The following is a 23,584-nucleotide window of genomic DNA, read 5'->3' on the forward strand; positions in this document are numbered from 1 at the left end:
CCACCCAGGATATTCCGTTAAATCCACCTGGGAATTCCAGCAAAGTCCACCTGGGATATTCCATTAAATCCACCTGGGATATCCCAGCAAAACACACCCGGGATACCCCAGAAAAATCTACCTGGGATATTCCAGAAAAATCCACCAGGGATATTCCATCAAACTCACCCAGGATATCCCAGCCAAATCCACCTGGGAATTCCAGCAAAGTCCACCTGGGATATTCCATTAAATCCACCCAGGATATCCCAGCAAAATCCATCCAGCAAAATCCACCTGGGAATTCCAGGAAAATCCATCCAGGATATCCCAGCAGAACCCACCCGGGATATTCCAGCAAAATCCACCTGGGAATTCCAGCCAAATCCATCTGGGATATTCCATTAAACCCACCCAGGGTATTCCAGCAGAATCCCGCTCCCAGAATGCTGGGAGAGCGTTGTTCCCCTTTTTCCAGCTCTGATTCCAGTGGGAAATCTGCCTGGAAAGGGATGGAGGGTGCTGGGTGCTGCTGCTGATTCACAGTGGGAATATTGCACCTGGAAATGTTGGGAATTATTGGGAATATTTGGCTTGGAAATACTTAAAATTATTGGGAATATTCCCACAGGGAGTAATTATTGGGGAATCTTGGGCTTGGAAAGTTCAGAGTTTATCATGTCCTTAACTGGATTTTTGGGATTGAAATCCAGTGGAAATTCAGGTTTTAACCTTTCTTCCCCCTTGTCCCCTTTTTCCCCTTTTCCCTCCTTTTCTCCCCCTTTTTCCCTTTTCTCCCGTTCTTCCCACTTTTCCTCCCCCATTTCTTCCCCAATTGCTTCCCTTCCCCCCTATTTTCCTCTTCTTTCCCCCTTTTTCTTTTTCCCCCTTTCTTTCCCTCATGTCTTTCCCCCCTTTTCTCCCACTTTTCCCCCCTTATCTTCCCCCTTTCCTTTCCCCCTCTTTTCCTTTCCCCCTTTCCTTTCCACTTTTTCTTTCCCCCCTTTCTTTCCCCCCTTTCTTTCCCCCCTTTCTTTCCCCCCTTTCTTTCCCCCCTTTCTTTCCCCCCTTTCTTTCCCCCCTTTCCCCTTTTCCTTTCCCCTTTTCCTTTCCCCTTTTCCTTTCCCCTTTTCCTTTCCCCTTTTCCCCTTCCCCTTTTCCCCTTCCCCTTTTCCCCTTCCCCTTTCCCCCTCTCCTTTCCCCTTCTCCTTTCCCCTTTCCTCTTTTTCTTTCTCCTTTCCCTTTCCCTTTCCCTTTCCCTTTCCCTTTCCCTTTCCCTTTTCCTTCCCCCCTTTCCTTTCCCCCTTTCCTTTCCCCCTTTCCTTTCCCCCTTTCCTTTCCCCCTTTCCTTTCCCCATCTTTCCCCTTTCCTTTCCCCCTTTCCCCTTTCCTTTCCTTTTTCCTTTCCCCTTTCCTTTCCCCTTTCCTTTCCCCTTTCCTTTCCCCTTTCCTTTCCCCTTTCCTTTCCCCTTTCCTTTCCCCTTTCCTTTCCCCTTTTCCTTTCCCCTTTTCCCCTCTCCCCCTTCCCTTTCCCACTTTCCCCCCTTTCCTTTCCCCCTTTCCCTTTCTCCTTTCCCCCTTTTCCTTTCCCCCTTTCCTTTCCCCCTTTCCTTTCCCCCTTTCCTTTCCCCCCTTTCCTTTCCCCCCTTTTTTTCCCCCTTTTCCTTTCCCTCTTTCCCCTTTCCCCTTTCCCTCTCCCTCTCCCGTTCCCGTTTTCCCCAGGGTGCTGCAGCTGATGAACCTGACGGACTCGCGCCTGGCGCAGGCGGGCAATGAGAAGCTGGAGCTGGCCATGCTGAGCTTCTTCGAGCAGTTCCGCAAGATCTACATCGGGGACCAGGTGCAGAAGTCTTCCAAGGTGGGCAGAATTCCCGAATTCCACCTTTCCCCAGGAAAACCAACCTTCATTCGTTCATTTCTCCTCATTTTACCTGGAATTCACCACCATTTTCTGTCATTTCTCATCGTGTTTCCTCAAAATAAATCCAGTTTTTGTGATTTCTCCTCATTTTAGCTGGAATTAAATTCCATTTTCAGTGATTTCTCCTGAAATTGAATCCCATTTCTATGATTTCTCCTCATTTTACCTGGAATTAAATCCTATTTCTGTGCTTTCCTCATTCATTCCCAAGTTTTTACTTTCCAAACTCTGAGCTGGGTTGGGAATATTGAGAATTAGAGACGTGGGTTTGTTTTTTCCCTTTTTTTTTTTTAATGACTGTGATCACCTCAAACACCCCTGAGCTTCTCTCTGGTTTTAAATTGGGAATAAATCTGAATTCCCTTCATCCCAAGGGATTTGCAGCTGTGCTTTGGGATGTAAAATCCATTTTTCCAATTAAAAAAAAAACGGGAATGCTGCTCTGGGATTGGGTTCTGGAGGAGAAATTGGATTGGGGTCAAATCCCTTCCCAGGGATTTGGGAACTGCTGAGAATTCCAGAGAAATCCACACAAATCCTGGCTGTGTTTGGAGGTGGAGCACATTTATATCCTATTTTTTTTAGGGAATTTCCCTGGGCAAACCCAAATCCTCCTTCTTTAGTGGAGGAAATCAGGAAAAAAATCAGGATTATGATGGATTGGATCAACCCAATGGGAAAATCCCACAACATCCTCTTCTCCCAGAGAGGGAAAAGCAGATTTTTGGGGAGAATTCCCACTTTTCCTGGCACTTTGGAAATCTTTTTTCCATGTTTTTTTTGGCAGCTCTACCGGAGGCTCTCGGAGGTGCTGGGGCTGAACGACGAGACCATGGTGCTGAGCGTGTTCATCGGGAAGATGTGAGTCTGCAGCATTCCTGCCATTCCTGCCATTCCTCACCCTGAAAACCTGGAATGCTGCAGGGAAGGGTGTAGGGAGCTCAGGGAGGTTAGGATGGGATTTACCAAATGCTACAAAGTGTCACAAAAATGCCACGAATTCTGCAAAAATTCTACAGAAATTCCAGGTGCAGCCAATTCCGCAGAATTCCGGGTGTAACTAATCCCAGAAATTCCAGGTGCTGCCAATCCCACAGAATCCCAGGGGCCTCTAATCCCAGAAATTCCAGGTGTAACCAATCCCACAGAATCCCAGAAATTCCAGGTGTAACCAATCCCAGAAATTTCAGGTGTAACCAATCCCACAGAATCCCAGGGGCCTCTAATCCCAGAAATTTAAGTGCAGCACATCCCACAGAATTCCAGAAATTCCAGGTGTAACCAGTCCCACAGAATCCCAGAAATTTCAGGTGCTGCCAATCCCAAAAATTTCAGGTGCAGCCAATCCCACAGAATCCCAGGTATAACCAATACCAGAAATTCCAGGTGCAGCCAATCCCACAGAATTCCAGGGGCCTCTAATCCCAGAAATTTCAGTGCAGCACATCCCACAGAATTCCAGAAATTTCAGGTGCAGCCAATCCCTCAGAATCCCAGGTGTAACCAATCCCAGAAATTCCAGGTGTAACCAGTCCCACAGAATCCCAGAAATTTCAGGTGCTGCCAATCCCACAGAATCCTAGGAGCCTTTAATCCCAGAAATTCCAGGTGTAACCAATTCCACAGAATTCCAGAAATTGCAGTGCAGCCAATCCCACAGAATCCCAGAAATTCCAGGTGTAACCAATCCCACAGAATCCCAGAAATTCCAGGTGCTGCTAGTCCCACAGAATCCCAGGTGTAACCAATCCCAGAAATTCCAGGTGCTGCCAGTCCCAGAAATCCCAGAAATTCCAGGTGCAGCCAATCCCACAGAATCCCAGAAATTCCAGGTGCAGCCAATCCCAGAAATTCCAGGTGTCACCAATCCCAGAAATTCCAGGTGTAACCAATCCCAGAAATTCCAGGTGCAGCCAATCCCACAGAATTCCAGGTGTACCCTGGGATCTGGAATATCCACAGGACAATTTTCCCAGCCAAACATCAGCCTGGTGATTTTATTCCCAATTTTGTGCCCCGTGCTGTGGGGGGGATGGAAAAACTGGGAAAAATCTGCCACAATTCCCAGAAAAAATCCTGGAAAAATCCCAGAAAAATCCCTCTGATCCATCTTTTTCCTTCACAGCATCACCAACCTGAAGTACTGGGGCCGCTGCGAGCCCATCACCTCCAAGACCCTGCAGCTGCTCAACGACCTCTCCATCGGATATCCTTTTGGGAAGAGCTCCCAAATCCTTGGGAAAAGCCATCCAGAAGTTCTGCTGGAATGGGAGCTGGCCCACATTCCTGGTTTTCCCCCAGATTTTTGGGAATGAGGGGAGAGGAGGGCGGGATGAGGCTCACGGGATGTTGATTTTTGGTTATTGTGGGTCAGAATTCTTTTGGAGTTGAGCTTCCACAGGCAGATTGCAGTCTGTGGTTTTCCAGGAATTCCACAAGTTCCAGGAATTCCAGAGGTTTCAGGAATTCCAGGAATTCCAGAGGTTTCAGCAATTCCACAAATTCCAGAAGTTCCTGGTTTTTTTCCCCACGCCGAGATTTGCACAATTTGGTTTATCCTTGGAACAAACAGAAGAGAATTCCCAATTTATTGAGAACCAGATAGAATTCCCAACTTCCTGAATAATCCAGGCCCAATCCCATTTTTCCAGCCCATCCCTGCAAGTATTTTCCAGGAATTCCAGAATTTCCAGGAATTCCACAACTTCCAGACCCAGAGTTTTCCCCCAGAGGTCACCGAGGCTCTCTCCAAGATGAGATTTGCACAATTTGGATTATCCTTGGAAAAAAACATAAATTTCCCAATTTCCTGAGTAATCCAGGTCCAATCCCATTTTTCCAGCCTGGCCCTGGAAGTGTTTTCCAGGAATTCCACAAATTCCAGGCCCAGAGTTTTCCCCCAGAGGTCACCGAGGCTCTCCCCAAACCGAGATTTGCACAACTTGGATTATCCTTGGAAGAAACATAAAATTCCCAACTTCCTGAATAATCCAGGCAATTCCCAACTTCCTGAGCAATCCAGGTCCAATCCCATTTTTCCAGCCCATCCCTGAAAGTATTTTCCAGGAATTCCAGAATTTCCAGGAATTCCAGAAGTTCCAGACCCAGAGTTTTCCCCCAGAGGTCGCCGAGGCTCTCCCCAAGCCGAGATTTGCAAAATTTGGATTATCCTTGGAAAAGAACATAAATTTCCCAACTTCCTCAGCAACCCAGCCCCAATCCCATTTTTCCAGCCTGTCCCTGGAAGTGTTTTCCAGGAATTCCAGGAATTCCAGGGGTTCTGCCTCTTCCTTGACGCCCTGCACCTACAGCAGCGTGCGGAAGCTGGTGAAGCTCAGCGCCGTGCAGTTCATGCTGAACAATCACACGGTGAGCGCTCCCTCCCCGCCTCATTCCCGGCAAAAATTCCATCCTGGATCCCCTCTGGAATTCCAGCTGCCTCCCTGGTGCTGGAGGAGCCTCTAAAAAATTTGGGAAAGTTTCTTTTTTTTGGTGGAATTCTTTGGTTTTTGAGGGGTTGGGGTTTGGTGGCGCTTCCCATTCCCAAAGATTTCTGCTCTCCGTGAAATCCAGGCTCATTCCTGGAAAATTCCTGGAAAATTCCCAGCCTGAAAGATGGGATTTAAGATCCCTTCCAACCTAAAACATTCCAGGATTCCATTCCATGATGTTCCCAATCCCAGCAGCACTTCCAGAGGGTTTACATTCCCTACTGGAACAAGGGAGGAATTCTGGGAGGTCACTGATGATTTCCAGGATGTTTTCCAGGAATTCCTGGAGTTCAGGGATGATTCCCAGGAATCCCTGGAGTTCAGGGAGGTTTTCCAGACATTTCCAGGAATGTTTTCCAGACGTTCCTGTAGTTCCCAGGATGTTTTCCAGGCATTCCTGGAGTTCAGGGAGGTTTTCCAGGCAATTCCAGGAATGTTTTCCAGTCATTCCTGGAGTTCAGGGATGATTCCCCAGGAATTCTTGGAGTTCAGGGAGGTTTTCCAGGAATTCCTGGAGTTCAGGGAGGTTTTCCAGGCATTTCCAGGAATGTTTTCCAGGCATTCCTGGAGTTCAGGGATGATTCCCCAGGAATCCCTGGAGTTCAAGGATGATTCCCAGGAATTCCTGGAGTTCAGGGAGGTTTTCCAGGCATTTCCAGGAATGTTTTCCAGACATTCCTGTAGTTCCCAGGATGTTTTCCAGGCATTCCTGGAGTTCAGGGAGGTTTTCCAGGCAATTCCAGGAATGTTTTCCAGGCATTCCTGGAGTTCAGGGATGATTCCCCAGGAATTCCTGGAGTTCAGGGAGGTTTTCCAGGAATTCCTGGAGTTCAGGGAGGTTTTCCAGGCATTTCCAGGATGTTTCCCAAGAATTCCTGTAGTTCCCAGGATGTTTTCCAGGCATTCCTGGAGTTCAGGAAAGTTTTCCAGGCAATTCCAGGAATGTTTTCCAGGCATTCCTGGAGTTCAGGGATGATTTTCAGGCATTTCCAGGAATTCCTGGAGTTCAGGAATGTTTTCCAGGCCTTCCCAGGAATGTTCTCCAGGCATTCTCAGGGTTTTCAGCCCCAATTCCCAGCCTGGGATTCCATTTTTCCATGGAAAATAACCGGGAATCAGCCTGAAGGATTCCCATCCCAGAGACAGAGCCAGAATTCCTGGAATTCCCCATGGAATTCAGCAGGAGGGAGAAAATTGGGATTTGCAACACCTCCTGGCTCTGGGAATGCTGCAGGCTCCAGAATTTTGGGATTTTGGGATGCTCAGGATCAATCTCAGGCTGGGAAAAAAAAAAACCCTTTGAGGATCCACCAAGTTTCTCCATTTCCCATCAGATTTTCCCACCTTTTCCATGTGGGATTTTTTTCCTGCAGCTCTTCCCTCCTTCCCTCATCCCAATTTTCCTTTTCCAGAGCGAGCACTTTTCCTTCCTGGGAATCAACAACCAGTCCAACCTGACGGACATGCGCTGCCGGACCACCTTCTACACGGCCCTGGGACGGCTCCTCATGGTGGATTTAGGTATTTTTCCCGGGAATTCTGACAGAATTCCAGCTTTTTGGAACCAGATTTTAGGATTTATGGAGTTGGAGCTTCACCAGGAAAAGGGGTCGGGGTGGGAAAAGCCAAATGGGGAAAGGGAAAATCAGGAATTGGGGTTGGTGCGGGGAATTATCCCATAAAAATGGGGAGGAAATTTTCCCATCCCTCCAAAATTTGGGAAAAATTTTTTCATCCCAAAACTGGGGATCAGCTTTGCCCAACAAGATTTGGGATCAATTTCCCATCCCACCATGATTTGGGGATAAATTTTTCCTGGATTTCCCCTGTTCTTCCAGGGGAGGATGAGGATCAGTAAGAGCAGTTCATGGGAGAATTCCCATGGATTTTCCATGATTTTTCCATTTCCATGTTTCCCCATGGATTTTCCATGTTTTCCCTGTGGATTTTTCCATGTTTTCCCTTGTTCTCCATGATTTTTCCATGATTTTCCCATCTTTTTCCCATGTTTTTCCCTGTTTTCCAGGGGAGGACAAGGATCAGTACGAGCAGTTCATGGGGGATTTCCCATGGATTTTTCCATGGATTTCCGATGATTTTCCATGTTTTCCATGTTTTTCCATGTTTTTCCCTGCTTTCCAGGGGAGGACGAGGATCAGTTCGAGCAGTTCATGGGGGATTTCCCATGGATTTTCCCATGGATTTTTCCATGGATTTTCCCATGTTTTCCATGTTTTTCCATGTTTTTCCCTGTTTTCCAGGGGAGGACGAGGATCAGTACGAGCAGTTCATGGGGGATTTCCCATGATTTCCATGATTTTCCCATGATTTTTCCATGATTTTTCCCTGTTTTCCAGGGGAGGACGAGGATCAGTACGAGCAGTTCATGGGGGATTTCCCATGATTTCCATGAATTTTCCATGTTTTCCCATGGATTTTTCCCTGTTTTCCAGGGGAGGACGAGGATCAGTACGAGCAGTTCATGGGGGATTTTCCCATGGATTTTCCCATGGATTTTCCCATGGATTTTCCCATGGATTTTTCAATGGATTTTTCCATGAATTTTCCATGTTTTTCCCATGTTTTTCCCTGTTTTCCAGGGGAGGACAAGGATCAGTACGAGCAGTCCATGGGGGATTTCCCATGTTTTCCATGATTTTTCCATGATTTTTCCATGATTTTTCCCTGTTTTCCAGGGGAGGACGAGGATCAGTACGAGCAGTTCATGGGGGATTTCCCATGTTTTCCATGTTTTTTCCATGGATTTTTCCGTGTTTTCCAGGGGAGGACGAGGATCAGTACGAGCAGTTCATGGGGGATTTCCCATGTTTTCCATGATTTTTCCATGATTTTTCCCTGTTTTCCAGGGGAGGACGAGGATCAGTACGAGCAGTTCATGGGGGATTTCCCATGTTTTCCATGAATTTCCCATGATTTTTCCATGATTTTTCCCTGTTTTCCAGGGGAGGACGAGGATCAGTACGAGCAGTTCATGGGGGATTTCCCATGGATTTCCCATGGATTTTTCCATGTTTCCCATATATTTCCCATGTTCTCCCCATGGATTTTTCCATGATTTTTCCATGAATTTTCCATGATTTTCCCATGTTTTTCCCTGTTTTCCAGGGGAGGACGAGGATCAGTTCGAGCAGTTCATGGGGGATTTCCCATGGATTTTCCCATGGATTTTTCCATGGATTTTCCCATGTTTTTCCATGTTTTTCCCTGTTTTCCAGGGGAGGACGAGGATCAGTACGAGCAGTTCATGGGGGATTTCCCATGAATTTTTCCATGATTTTTCCATGATTTTTCCAGGGGAGGACGAGGATCAGTACGAGCAGTTCATGGGGGATTTCCCATGGATTTCCCATGGATTTTTCCATGTTTCCCATATATTTCCCATGTTTTTCCCATGGATTTTTCCATGATTTTTCCATGGATTTTCCATGTTTTCCCATGATTTTTCCCTGTTTTCCAGGGGAGGACGAGGATCAGTACGAGCAGTTCATGGGGGATTTCCCATGAATTTTCCATGTTTTCCCATGGATTTTTCCCTGTTTTCCAGGGGAGGACGAGGATCAGTACGAGCAGTTCATGGGGGATTTCCCATGTTTTCCATGAATTTTCCATGGATTTTTCCCTGTTTTCCAGGGGAGGACGAGGATCAGTACGAGCAGTTCATGCTGCCCCTCACCGCTGCCTTCGAGACCGTGGCTCAGATGTTCAGCACCAACTCCTTCAACGAGCAGGAGGCCAAGGTCAGCCGGGAGCCAACTCCCCCTTTTCCGGCTTTTCCCGGGATCTTTTCCGTGGGATTTGGGGTTTTGGGCAGGCAGGAGGAGCAGGGAGCTGTGCTCAGCTCCGGGAGGAAAGCTGGAATGGTGGGAGCTGGCCAGGAGGGAATTGGGGTGCCTGAATCCCCTGGGATTGGTCCAGAGGGAATTGGGATCAGTTTAATGGGAATTGGGGGTGCCTGAATCCCCTGGGATCAGTTTAGTGGGAATTGGGATCAGTTTAGTGGGAATTGGGGTTCCTGAATCCCTTGGGATTGGTCCAGAGGGAATTGGGGTCAGTTTAGTGGGAATTGGGGTCAGTTTAGTGGGAATTGGGGTCAGTTTAATGGGAATTGGTGGTGCCTGAATCCTTTGGGATCAGTTTAGTGGGAATTGGGGGTGCCTGAATCCCTTGGGATCAGTTCAGTGGGAACTGGGGGGTTCCTGAATCCCTTTGGGTCAGTTTAGTGGGAATTGGGGGTGCCTGAATCCCTTGGGATTGGTCCAGAGGGAATTGGGATCAGTTTAGTGGGAATTGGGGTTCCTGAATCCCTTGGGATTGGTCCAGAGGGAATTGGGGTCAGTTTAGTGGGAATTGGGGTCAGTTTAATGGGAATTGGTGGTGCCTGAATCCCTTGGGATCAGTTTAGTGGGAATTGGGGTTCCTGAATCCCTTGGGATTGGTCCAGAGGGAATTGGGATCAGTTCAGTGGGAATTGGGGGTACCTGAATCCCTTGGGATTGGTCCAGAGGGAATTGGGATCAGTTTAGTGGGAATTGGGGGTGCCTGAATCCCTTGGGATCAGTTTAATGGGAATTGGGGGTGCCTGAATCCCCTGGGATCAGTTTAGTGGGAATTGGGGGTGCCTGAATCCCTTGGGATCAGTTTAGGGGGAATTGGGATCAGTTCAATGGGAATTGGGAGTGCCTGAATCCTTTGGGATCAGTTTAGTGGGAATTGGGATCAGTTTAATGGGAATTGGGGGTGCCTGAATTTTACTCTTTTTTATTGTTTTATTTTATTCCATTCTTTCTTATATTTTTATTATTTTGATTCTATTTTTTCTATTTATTTCCTTTTCTTTCACTTTGTTCTCTTTCATTTGATTCCGTTCCATTTTCCTATTTTATTTTATTTTATTTATTTATTTTATTTTATATTTTATTTTATTTTATTTTATTTTATATTTTATTTTATTTTATTTTATTTTATTTTATTTTATTTTATTTTATTTTATTTTATTTTATTTTATTTTATTTTATTTTATATTTTATTTTATTTTATTTTATTTTATTCCCTCTGTGCCCCAGCGCACCCTGGTGGGGCTGGTGCGGGACCTGCGGGGCATCGCCTTCGCCTTCAACGCCAAGACCAGCTTCATGATGCTCTTCGAGTGGATGTATCCTGATCCCAAATCCTGATCCTGATCCCCATCCCAAATCCCCATCCCTGATCCTGATCCTGACCCCAAATCCCCATCCCTGATCCTCATCCTGGATCCTGACCCCAAATCCTCATCCCTGATCCTCATCCTGGATCCTGATCCTGATCCCAGATCCTCATCCCTGATCCCCATCCCAAATCCTCATCCCTGATCCTCATCCCAGATCCTCATCCCTGATCCTCATCCCAGATCCTCATCCCTCATCCTGACCCCAAATCCTGATCCCTGATCCTCATCCCAGATCCTCATCCCTGATCCTGATCCCTGATCCTCATCCTGGATCCTGATCCAGATCCCAAATCCTGATCCCAGTCCCAAATCCTCATCCTAGATCCTGATCCTGATTCCTGATCCTCATCCCTGATCCCCATCCCAAATCCTCATCCCTCATCCTGACCCCAAATCCTCATCCCTGATCTTGACCCCAAATCCTCATCTCTGATCCCGATCCCAAATCCTGATCCTAATCCCAAATCCCCATCCCTGATCCTGATCTAGGTCCTGATCCCGATCCCAAATCCTCATCCCTGATCCTGATCCCAGATCCTGATCCCAAATCCTCATCCCTGATCCTGATCCCAAACCCCAATACTGATCCCAAATCTTGATCCTGATCCTGATCCCAAACCCCAAATCTTGATCCCAAATCTTGATCCCAATCCTGATCCTGATTCTGATCCCAAACCCCAATACTGATCCCAAATCCTGATCCCAGATCCTGATCCTGATCCCAAATCCTCATCCCTGATCCTGATCCAAAACCTGATCCCAAATCTCATCGCAAATCCTGATCCCAAATCCTGATCCCATCCCAAATCCCAATTCTTGATCCCAAATCTTGATCCCAGTGATCCAAATCCTGATCCCAAATCCTGATCCCAAATCCTGATCCCATCCCGAATCCCAAATCTTGATCCCAAATCTCATTGCAAATCCTGATCCCATTCCAAATCGCAGATCTTGATCCCAGTCCTGATCCTGATCCAAATCCTGATCCCAATCCTGATCTTGATCCTGATCCCAAATCCTAATCCCATCCCGAATCCCAGGAGCCCTCTGGAGAATCCCAGTGCCTGGGAGTTCTCACAAATCCCCAGGGAACACCTCCAGAAATCCCAATTCCCAGGAATTCCCAAAATCCACAGGAAACGCCTCCAGAAATCCCAATTTCCTGGGAATTCCCACAAACCCCTCTGGAAATCCCAGTGCCTGGATAAAAAAAAAACCACCAATATTAAAAAAACACCAATAAAAATCCCAAAAAAAACCCAAAATTCCGCCAGCACCGCCCTTGTGTGACCCCAAACCCCATCCTGCTTTGCTGCACTGATGGAATTTTCCATTCCCATGGAATTTTTGGCCTGGAAAAGCGGGAATTCCTTAATTTTCCCGGCAGTTACCCCTCCTACATGCCCATCCTGCAGAGAGCCATCGAGCTCTGGTACCACGACCCCGCCTGCACCACGCCCGTCCTCAAACTCATGGCTGAGCTGGTCCACAACAGGTAGGAATTCCCAAAAAAAAAACCTGGAATTTCATGGAATTCTGCACCTTGGGAGGGGCTGCTTCGTCTTTCCCTGTGTGGTTGTTGCACCCAAAACCCTCCTTTTTTCCCCCAAATCCCCATTTTCCCCCCCCAAATCTCATTTTTCCTCCTAAATGTTATTTATAACAGGTAGGAAATTCCCAAAAATCCAGGATTTCCTGGAATTCTGAGCCTTGGAAGAGATTTAAAGCTGATTTCATCTCCCTGGATGTGGTTGTTGCCCCCCCAAATCCCCATTTTCCCCCCCAGGTCCCCATTTTCCCCCCCAAATCCCCATTTTCTCCCCCAAATCCCATTTTTCCTTACCAACCCCATTTATAACAGATAGGAAATTCCCAAAAATCTGGTATTTCATGGAATTCTGCACCTTAGAAGGGGTTTAGAGGTGATTTCAGCTCCCTGGATGTGGTTGTTGCCCCCCAAATCCCCATTTCCCCCCCAAATCCCATTTTTCCTCCTAAATGTTATTTATGACAGGTAGGAAATTCCCAAAAATCCAGGATTTCCTGGAATTCTGAGTCTTGGAAGGGGTTTAAAAGTGATTTCAGCTCCCTGGATGTGGTTGTTGCCCCCCCAAATCCCCATTTTTCCCCCCCAAATCCCCATTTTCTCCCCCAAATCCCCATTTTCCCCCCCAAATCCCCATTTTTCCCCCCCAAATCCCATTTTTCCTCACCAACCCCATTTATAACAGATAGGAAATTCCAGAAAATCTGGGATTTCATGGAATTCTGCATCTTAGAAGGGGTTTAGAGGTGATTTCAGCTCCCTGGATGTGGTTGTTGCCCCCCAAGTCCTCATTTCCACCCCCCCAAATCCCCATTTTTTTCCCCCCAAATCCCTATTTTTCCCCCCCAAATCCCATTTTTCCTCACCAACCCCATTTATAACAGATAGGAAATTCCCAAAAATCCAGGATTTCATGGAATTCTGCACCTTAGAAGGGGTTTAAAGGTGATTTCAGCTCCCTGGATGTCCTTGTTGCCCCCCAAATCCCATTTTTCCTCACCAACCCTATTTATAACAAATAGGAAATTCCCAAAAATCCGGGATTTCCTGGAATTCTGCACCTTAGAAGGGGGTTTAAATCCTGTTAAATACCTGGGGGATCCAACCTTTCCTTGGACACTTCCAGGGATCCAGGAGCAGCCTCGGCTCCTCTGGAAGTTCCATCCCAGCCCCTCCCAGCCAGGAATTCTTTCCCAAAATCCCATCAAATTTCCCCTTTCCCAATTTAATTCCATTCCCAGTGTCCTGTCCCTCCATCCCTTTTCCCAAATCCTCTCCAGCTCTCCTAGAGCCCCTCCAGGCTCTGGAAGGGGCTCCAAGATTTCCTTGGATCCTTCCCTTTTCCCATCTTTCCTTGGACACTCCCAGGGATCCACAGCATTCCTGGGAATTCCATCCCAGCCAGGAATTCCTTTCCAAAATCCCATCAAATCTCTCCAACCCTGTGTCCATCCCTTATCCCAAATCCCTCTGCAGCTCTCCTGGAGCCCCTGGAATGTGCTGGAAGCTCTCCCTGGGACTTCCCTTCTCCAGGGGAACATTCCCAGAGGGGCTGGAGCAGCTCCCTGGCTCTGAGCATTCCCTGTTTTCCTGCAGATCCCAGCGGCTGCAGTTCGATGTCTCCTCTCCCAACGGGATCCTGCTTTTCCGGGAGACCAGCAAGATGATCACGACCTACGGTGAGGGATCCTGGAGCTGCATCCATGGAAAAATCCCAGAGAAATCCTGGATTCATACTGGAAACATCCTGGGAGAATCCTGGGTTCATCCCTGGATAAATCCTGGATTCATCCTGGAAACATCCTGGATTCATCCCTGGATAAATCCTGGAAACATCCTAGAAATATCTTGAATTAATCCATGGATAAATCCTGGAAATATCCTGGAAAAATGCTGGGTTCATCCCTGGATAAATCCTGGTTTCATCCTGGAAAAATCCTAGGTTCATCCTGAAAGTATCCTGAATTAATCCATGGATAAATCCTGGATTAATCCATGGGTAAATCCTGGATTCTTCCATGGAAACATCCTGAATTCATCCAAGGATAAATCCTGGAAACATCCTGGAAATATCTTGAATTAATCCATGGATAAATCCTGGGTTCATCCTGGAAACATCCTGGAAAAATCCTGGGTTCATCCCTGGATAAATCCTGGATTCATACTGGAAAAATCCTAGGTTCATCCTGAAAATATTCTGAATTAATCTATGGATAAATCCTGGATTCATCCATGGGTAAATCCTGGATTCTTCCATGGAAACATCCTGAAGTAATCCATGGATAAATCCTGGGAACATCCCTGGGTTCATCCCTGGATAAATCCTGGTTTCATCCTGGAAACATCCTTGGGTTCATCCCTGGATAAATCCTGGTTTCATCTTGGAAGAATCCTAGGTTCATCCTGAAAATATCCTGAATTAATCTATGGATAAATCCTGGAAACATCCTGGATTCATCAATGGATAAATCCTGGATTCATCCTGGAAACATCCTGCGTTCATCCCTGGGTTCATCCCTGGATAAATCCTGGATTCATCCTGGAAAAATCGTAGATTCATCCTGAAAATATCCTGAATTAATCCATGGATAAATCCTGGAATTATCCTGGAAATATCTTTAATTAATCCTGGATTTATCCATGGATAAGTACTGGATTCATCCTGAGAACATCCTGGATTGATCCATGGATAAATCCTGGAAGCATCCTAGATGATGGAATGGTTTGGGTTGGAAAGGAACCACGTAAATAATTCCCAGATTTCAGGCTGGAATGGGTTTGAAATCCCATCCCAATTCCCAGATTTTGACTTGGAATGGATTTGAAATCCTGTCCAGTTTGGAATTCAAGGGATCATGGAATGCATTGTTTGAAATCCCATCCCAGTTCCCAGATTTCGGGTTGGAGTGCGTTTGTAACCCCGGGGCGGGATGGGAATGGTGATCCCGAGACGGAATTCCCGCAGAGAATCCCATCCTGACAAGGTGCCCGAGGACCAGGTGTAGGTGCTGAAACTGAAGGGAATAGAATGGATTTGAAATCCCATCCAGTTTGGAATTCCCAGATTTCGGGTTGGAATGGATTTGGACTCCCATCCAGTTTGGAATTCATGGGATTGTGTAATGGATTGGGTTAGAATGGATTTGAAATCCCATCCAGTTTGGAGTTCCCATCCAGTTTGGGTTGGAATAGATTTGAAATCCCATCAAGATTGGAATTCATGGGATCGTGTAATGGATTGGGTTGGACTGGATTTGAAATCCCCTCCCAGTTCCCAGATTATGACTTGGAATGGATTTGAAATCCTGTCCAGTTTGGAGTTCAAGGGATCATGGAATGAAATGGGTTAGAATGGATTTGAAATCCCATCCCAATTCCCAGATTATGGCTTGGAATGGATTTGAAATCCTATCCACTTTGGAGTTCCCATCCAGTTTGGGTTGGAATGGATCCGAAATCCCGTCCCAGTTCCCAGATTTCGGGTTGGAGTGGATCTGTAACCCCGGGGCGGGATGGGAGTGGTGATCCCGAGCCGGAATTCCCGCAGGGAATCGCATCCTGACGCTGGGCGAGGTGCCCAAGGACCAGGTGTAGGTGCTGAAACTGAAGGGAATGGAATGGATTGGGATGGGATGGATTTGAAATCCCATCCAGTTTGGGTTGGGATGAATTTGACATCCCCTCCCAATTCCCAGATTTTGGCTTGAAATGGATTTGAAATCCTGTCCAGTTTGGAATTCAAGGGATCATGGAATGGATTAGGTTAGAATGGGTTTGAAATCCCATCCCAGTTCCCAGATTTGGACTTGGAATGGATTTGAAATCCTGTCCAGTTTGGAGTTCAAGGGATCATGGAATGGATTGGGTTAGAATAGATTTGAAATCCCATCCAGTTTGAAGTTCCCATCCAGTTTGGGTTAGAATGGATTTGAAAACCCATCCCAGTTCCCAGATTTTGGGTTGGAATAGATTTGAAATCCCATCGAGATTGGAATTCATGGGATCGTGTAATGGATTGGGTTGGACTGGATTTGAAATCCCCTCCCAGTTCCCAGATTATGGCTTGGAATGGATTTGAAATCCTGTCCAGTTTGGAGTTCAAGGGATCATGGAATGGATTGGGTTGGACTGGATTTGAAATCCCATCCCAATTCCCAGATTTCGGGTTGGAGTGGATTTGTAACCCCGGGGCGGGATGGGAATGGTGATCCCGAGCCGGAATTCCCGCAGGGAATCGCATCCTGACAAGGTGCCCAAGGACCAGGTGTGGGTGCTGAAACTGAAGGGAATGGAATGGATTTGAAATCCCATCCAGTTTGGAATTCCCAGATTTCGGGTTGGAGTGGGTCTGTAACCCCGGGGCGGGATGGGAATGGTGATCCCGAGCCGGAATTCCCGCAGGGAATCGCATCCTGACGCTGGGCGAGGTGCCCAAGGACCAGGTGTGGGTGCTGAAGCTGAAGGGAATGGAATGGATTGGGATGGGATGGATTTGAAATCCTGTCCAGTTTGGAATTTAAGGGATCATGGAATGGATTGTTTGAAAACCCATCCCAGTTCCCAGATTTCGGGTTGGAATGGATTTGTAACCCCGGGGCGGGATGGGAATGGTGATTCCGAGGCGGAATTCCCGCAGGGAATCCCATCCTGACAAGGTGCCCAAGGACCGGGTGTAGGTGCTGAAACTGAAGGGAATGGAATGGATTGGGTTGGAATGGATTTAAAATCCTATCCCAGTTCCCAGATTTCGGGTTGGAATGGATTTGAAATCTCATTGAGTTTGGAATTCATGGGGATCGTGTAATGGATTGTATTGGAATGGATTTGAAATCTCATCCCAGTTATCTGATTTTGGGTTGGAATGGATCCGAAATCCTGTCCCAGTTCCCAGATTTTGGGTTGGAGTGGGTTTGTAACCCCGGGGCGGGATGGGAGTGGTGATCCCGAGCCGGAATTCCCGCAGGGAATCGCATCCTGACCCTGGGCGAGGTGCCCAAGGACCAGGTGTGGGTGCTGAAGCTGAAGGGAATGGAATGGATTGGGTTGGAATGGATTTGAAATCCTGTCCAGTTTGGAATTCAAGGGATCATGGAATGGATTGTTTGAAAACCCATCCCAGTTCCCAGATTTCGGGTTGGAGTGGATTTGAAATCCCATCCCAGTTCCCAGATTTCGGGTTGGAGTGGATTTGTAACCCCGGGGCAGGATGGGAATGGTGATTCCGAGCCGGAATTCCCGCAGGGAATCGCATCCTGACAAGGTGCCCAAGGACCAGGTGTAGGTGCTGAAACTGAAGGGAATGGAATGGATTTGGAATCCCATCCAGTTTGGGTTGGAATGGACTTGAAATCCCATCCCAATTCCCAGATTTTTGCTTGAAATGGATTTGAAATCCTGTCCAGTTTGGAGTTCAAGGGATCATGGAATGGATTGGGTTAGAATGGATTTGAAATCCCATCCCAGTTCCGACATTATGGCTTGGAATGGATTTGAAATCCTATCCACTTTGGAGTTCCCATCCAGTTTGGGTTGGAATGGATCCGAAATCCTGTCCCAGTTCCCAGATTTCGGGTTGGAGTGGGTTTGTAACCCCGGGGCGGGATGGGAGTGGTGATCCCGAGCCGGAATTCCCGCAGGGAATCGCATCCTGACCCTGGGCGAGGTGCCCAAGGACCAGGTGTAGGTGCTGAAGCTGAAGGGAATGGAATGGATTGGGTTGGGATGGATTTGAAATCCCATCCCAGTTCCCAGATTATGGCTTGGAATGGATTTGAAATCCCATCTAGTTTGGAGTTCAAGGGATCGTGTAATGGATTGGGTTGGAATGGATCCGAAATCCCCTCCGAGTTCCCAGATTTCGGGTTGGGATGGATTTGAAATCCTATCCAGATTGGAGTTCCCATCCAGTTTGGAGTTCCCAACCAGTTTGAGTTGGAATGGATTTAAAATCCTATCCCAGTTCCCAGATTTCGGGTTGGAATGGAATTTCAATGCCATCCCAGTTCCCAGATTTCGGGTTGGAGTGGGTTTGTAACCCCGGGGCGGGATGGGAGTGGTGATCCCGAGCTGGAATTCCCGCAGGGAATCCCATCCTGACAAGGTGCCCAAGGACCGGGTGTAGGTGCTGAAACTGAAGGGAATGGAATGGATTGGGTTGGAATGGATTTAAAATCCTATCCCAGTTCCCAGATTTCAGGTTGGAATGGATTTGAAATCTCATTGAGTTTGGAATTCATGGGGATCGTGTAATGGATTGTATTGGAATGGATTTGAAATCTCATCCCAGTTATCTGATTTTGGGTTGGAATGGATCCGAAATCCTGTCCCAGTTCCCAGATTTCGGGTTGGAGTGGGTTTGTAACCCCGGGGCGGGATGGGAGTGGTGATCCCGAGCCGGAATTCCCGCAGGGAATCGCATCCTGACGCTGGGCGAGGTGCCCAAGGACCAGGTGTACGCGCTGAAGCTGAAGGGCATCTCCATCTGCTTCTCCATGCTGAAGGCGGCGCTCAGCGGCAGCTACGTCAACTTCGGCGTCTTCCGGCTCTACGGGGACGACGCGCTGGACAACGCGCTGCAGACCTTCATCAAACTGCTGCTCTCCATCCCCCACAGCGACCTCCTGGTGAGCCCCCGGGAGTGCCAGACTGGGAATAATGCCAAACTGGGAATAATGCCAAACTGGGAATGCCAAACTGGGAGTGCCAGCCCCGGCCTGGGAATGCCTGCCTGGGAATGCCAAACTGGGAATGGCATTGACAGCCTGGGAATGCCAACCCCAGCCCGGGAATGGCAATGCCGGCCCGGGAGTGCCAGCCTGGGAATGCCAAACTGGGAATGCCAATGACAGCCTGGGAATGCCGGCCCCAGCCTGGGAATGCCAGCCTGGGAATGCCAACCCCAGCCTGGGAATGTCAGCCTGGGAATGCCAACCCCAGCCTGGGAATGTCAGCCTGGGAGTGCCAGCCTGGGAATGCCGGCCTGGGAATGCCAACCCAGGAATGGCAATGACAGCCTGGGAATGCCAACCCCACCTGGGAATGCCAACCCCAGTCTGGGAGTGCCAATCCCGGCCTGGGAATGTCAACCCCAGCCTGGGAATGTCAGCCTGGGAATGCCGGCCTGGGAATGGCAATGCCAGCCTGGGAATGGCAATGCCAGCCTGGGAATGCCAGCACCAGCCTGGGAATGCCAGCCCCGGAATGCCAGCCCCGGAATGCCGGCCTGGGAATGCCAATGCCAGCCTGGGAATGGCAATGCCAGCCTGGGAATGCCAGCCCCTGCCTGGGAAGGCCAGCCCCACCCGGGGAATGCCAGCCTGGGAATGGCAATGCCAGCCTGGGAATGGCAATGCTGGCCCGGGAATGCCAACCTGGGAATGCCGGCCTGGGAATGCCAATCCCACCCTGGGAATGCCGGCCTGGGAATGCCGGCCCAGGAATGCCAACCCCAGCCTGGGAGTGCCAGCCTGGGAATGCTGGCCCGGGAATGCCAACCCCAGCCTGGGAGTGCCAGTCCCACCCTGGGAATGCCAACCTGGGAATGCCGGTCCGGGAATGCCAATGCCAGCCTGGGAATGCCGGCCCCGGCCTGGGAATGCCAGCTCCACCCTGGGAATCCCAATGCCAGCCTGGGAGTGCCAGCCCCAGCCCGGGAATGCCGGCCTGGGAATGCCAGCCTGGGAATGCCACCTCCATCCCAGGGAAAGCTGGAGGAGAGGAAGGAGGGATGAAGGGGTTGGGGCAGGGAATGGGCAGTGGGCTCGGGGTGAAGCACGCAGGAAGAATTCCCAGATTTTGGGTGGGAAGGGGTTTGAAATCCCATCCCAATTCCCAGATTTTCGGTGGGAATGGGTTTTAAATCCCATCCAGTTCAGAATTTAAAGGATCGTGGAATGGATGTGAAATCCAACCACAATTCCCAGATTTTGGGTGGGAATGGGTTTGAAATCCCATCCCAATTCCCACATTTTGATTGAGAATGGGTTTGAAATCCCATCCCAATTCCCAGATTTTCCCTGGGAAAATAAAAAAATGGGGAAAATGATTGGATATAGCATCATTGGGAACATGGAATAGAATGGGAGAGAGGGAAAATGGGAAATGCTGGAATGGGGGAGAGAAGGAAAATGGGAAATCTCTTGGAATCCAAATTTCCTGGGAGAGAGAATCCTTGGTCAGTTCTTCCCAGGAGATCCACCAGCACATTCCAGCTGATTCCTGACAGGCTGCATTGAGGAATTCGCTGCTTCCAGGAAAACCAAGCAGCTTTTTTCCTGCTTTTCCTGCAGGATTATCCCAAGCTCAGCCAATCCTACTATTCCCTGCTGGAAGTGCTCACCCAGGACCACATGAACTTCATTGCCAGCCTGGAGCCCCACGTCATCATGTACATCCTGTCCTCCATCTCCGAGGGCCTGACGGCGCTGGGTAACTCCTGCTGCTCCCCCCTGCCTCTCCTGGCATTTGGGATGGAGATTTCCTGGGATTTGGGGGGAGCTCAGGGGTTAAAAACCCCATTTTCCATCTGGGGTTTGGGATTTTGAGAGCTTGCTGCAGGGATTCCTAAACCGGTCTCGCCTAAAGTTGGCGGTTCTGGGAATTTTGGGAGTTTTGGGAGGGTTTGGGTTGGAAAGGATTTCAGTCCCAATCCCAGGGACACCTCCCACAATCCCAGATTATCCCAACCTGGCCTTGGACACTCCCACTTTATTTTCCTCCAAAACCCCATTCTTTCCCTGGTTTTCCATTTTTCCCCCCAAACCTTCTTTTTTTCTATCCAAATCCCCATTTCCCCCCCATTTTTTCCCCATATTTCCTCATTTTCCCCCCATTTTTCTCCATTTTTTGCCATTTTGGGATGGAGATTCCTGGGATTTGGGGGGAGCTCAGGGGTTAAAAACCCCATTTTCCATCTGGGGTTTGGGATTTTGAGAGCTTGCTGCAGGGATTCCTAAACCGGTCTCGCCTAAAGTTGGCGGTTCTGGGAATTTTGGGAGGGTTTGGGTTGGAAAGGATTTCAGTCCCAATCCCAGGGACACCTCCCCCAATCCCAGATTATCCCAACCTGGCCTTGGACACTCCCACTTTATTTTCCTCCAAAACCCCATTCTTTCCCTGGTTTTCCATTTTCCCCCCCAAACCCCCATTTTTCCCCATTTTCCCCCCAAACCCTCTTTTTTTCTATCCAAATCCCCATTTTTCCCCCATTTTTCCCCATTCCCCCCCCCCCATTTTTTCCTATTTTCCCTTCCCAAACCCCCATTTTTTTTCCCCCCGAGACTTGCAGGTTTTTTCCCCCCAAACCCCCATTTTCCCCCCCAAACCCCATTTTTTCCCCCAAATCCCATTTCTTTCCCCCCCAAATCCAATTTCTTTCCTCCAAACCCCATTTTTCCCCCCAAACCCCATTTTTTTCCCAAACCCCGTTTTTTTTCCCCAAACCCCCATTTTTTCCTTCCCAAACCCCCATTTTTTCTTTCCCAAACCCCCATTTTTCCCCCCAAACCCCCGTTTCCCCCCCAGACCCCCATTTTTTCCCCCCAAACCCCTGTGGTTTTTTTCCCCAAACCCCCGTTTTTTCCCCCAAACCCCATTTTTTCCCCCCAAACCCCCTTTTTTTCCCCCCAAACCCCCATTTTTTTCCCCAAACCCCATTTCCCCCCCCCCCAAACCCCATTTTTTCCCCCCAAACCCCATTTTTTTCCCAAACCACCATTTTTCCCCCCAAACCCCCGGGTTTTTTTCCCCAAACCCCCGTTTTTCCCCCCAAACCCTTTTCTTTCCCCAAACCCCCATTTTTTCCTTCCAAAACCCCCATTTTTTCCCCCATGCCCCCTTTTTTTCCCCCAAACCCCCATTTTTCCTTCCCAAACCCCATTTTCCCCCCCAAACCCTTTTTTTTTCCCCAAACCCCCTCTTTTCCCCCCAAACTCCCATTTTTCCCCCCAAACCCCATTTCCCCCCCCAAACCCCATTTTCCCCCCCCCAATCCCCATTTTTTCCCCCCAAATCCCCATTTTCCCCCCCAAACCCCCAGTTTTTTCCCCATTTTTCCCCCCAAACCCCCAGATTTTTTCCCCCAAACCCCCATTATTTCCCCCCCAGCCCCCCATTTTCCCCCCAGCCCCTCATGTCTCCCCTGCCCCGCAGACACCATGGTGTGCACGGGCTGCTGCTCCTGCCTGGACCACATCGTCACCTACCTGTTCAAGCAGCTCTCGCGCAGCACCAAGAAGAGATCGACGCCCCTGGCCCAGGAGAGCGACCGCTTCCTGCACATCATGCAGCAGCACCCCGAGATGATCCAGCAGGTCAGCACCCCTGGGGCTCTGAGACACACCTGGGGGGGGTTTAAAAACACCTGGGGGGCTCTGAAACGCACCTGGGGGCTCTGGAACACACCTGGGGGCTCTGAAACACACCTGGGGGCTCTGAAACGCACCTGGGGGCTCCGAAATGTACCTGGGGGGCTCTGAAACACACCTGGGGGCTCCAAAATGTACCTGGGGGCTCTGGGAAACACCTGGGGACTCTGAGAAACACCTGGGGCTCCGAAATGCACCTGGGGGCTCTGAAACGCACCTGACGGACTCTGAAATGCACCTGGGGGCTCTGAAACACACCTGGGGCTCCAAAATGTACCTGGGGGGCTCTGGAAAACACCTGGGGGCTCTGAAATACTCCTGGGGGCTCTGAGAAACACCTGGGGGCTCTAAAATACACCTGGGGGGCTCTGAAACACACCTGGGGGCTCTGAAATACAGCTGGGGACTCTGAAAGACGCCTGGGGGGCTCTGAAATACACCTGGGGGGCTCTGAAATACACCTGGGGGCTCCTAAATATACCCAGGAGCTCCAAAATGTTCCTGGGGGCTCCAAAATACACCTGGGGGCTCCAAAATATTCCTTGGGGAATGGAATCCGTAGGATTGGGATGGGATCCATGGGATGGGATGGGATTTGGGATCCATGAGATCCGTGGTACTGGGTTGGGATCCATGGGATGGGATCCATGGGATACAGGATTGGGATGGGATCCATGGGATGGGATGGGATGGGATTTGGGATCCATGAGATCCATGGGATGGGATGGGATTCATGGGATGGGATGGGATTTGGGATCCATGAGATCCGTGGGATGGGATGTGGGATCAATGAGATGGGATGGGATTTGGGATCCATGAGCTCCATGGAATCCACAGGATTGGGATGGGATGGGATCCATGGGATTTGGGATCCATGAGCTCCGTGGGATCCATGGGATTGGGATGGGATCCATGGGATTGGGATGGAATGGGATTTGGGATCCATGGGATGGGATCCATGAGCTCCATGGGATGGGATCCATGGGATTTGGGATCCATGAGCTCCGTGGGATCCATGGGATTGGGATGGGATCCATGGGATTGGGATGGGATGGG

General features: G+C 48.9%; 1 protein-coding gene across 2 annotated transcripts in view; it reads left to right on the forward strand.

Moving 5' to 3' along the window:
* The window catches only part of XPO7 (exportin 7), a 58,983-nt gene that overhangs the window by 29,085 nt on the left and 6,314 nt on the right, over positions 1-23,584 (forward strand). For both annotated transcript variants that reach the window (XM_084221952.1, XM_084221953.1), the window contains exons 14-25: positions 1,702-1,837; positions 2,688-2,761; positions 4,026-4,106; positions 5,206-5,269; positions 6,804-6,912; positions 9,043-9,149; positions 10,476-10,564; positions 12,006-12,113; positions 13,761-13,843; positions 18,573-18,787; positions 20,453-20,591; positions 22,314-22,474. In XM_084221952.1, coding sequence (XP_084078078.1) covers positions 1,702-1,837; positions 2,688-2,761; positions 4,026-4,106; positions 5,206-5,269; positions 6,804-6,912; positions 9,043-9,149; positions 10,476-10,564; positions 12,006-12,113; positions 13,761-13,843; positions 18,573-18,787; positions 20,453-20,591; positions 22,314-22,474 — 1,366 coding nt within the window. The remainder of the gene's footprint in view (positions 1-1,701; positions 1,838-2,687; positions 2,762-4,025; positions 4,107-5,205; positions 5,270-6,803; positions 6,913-9,042; positions 9,150-10,475; positions 10,565-12,005; positions 12,114-13,760; positions 13,844-18,572; positions 18,788-20,452; positions 20,592-22,313; positions 22,475-23,584) is intronic.

Source organism: Fringilla coelebs (genome assembly GCF_963513975.1).
Source record: "Fringilla coelebs genome assembly, chromosome: 26".
Classification (NCBI taxonomy): domain Eukaryota; kingdom Metazoa; phylum Chordata; class Aves; order Passeriformes; family Fringillidae; genus Fringilla; species Fringilla coelebs.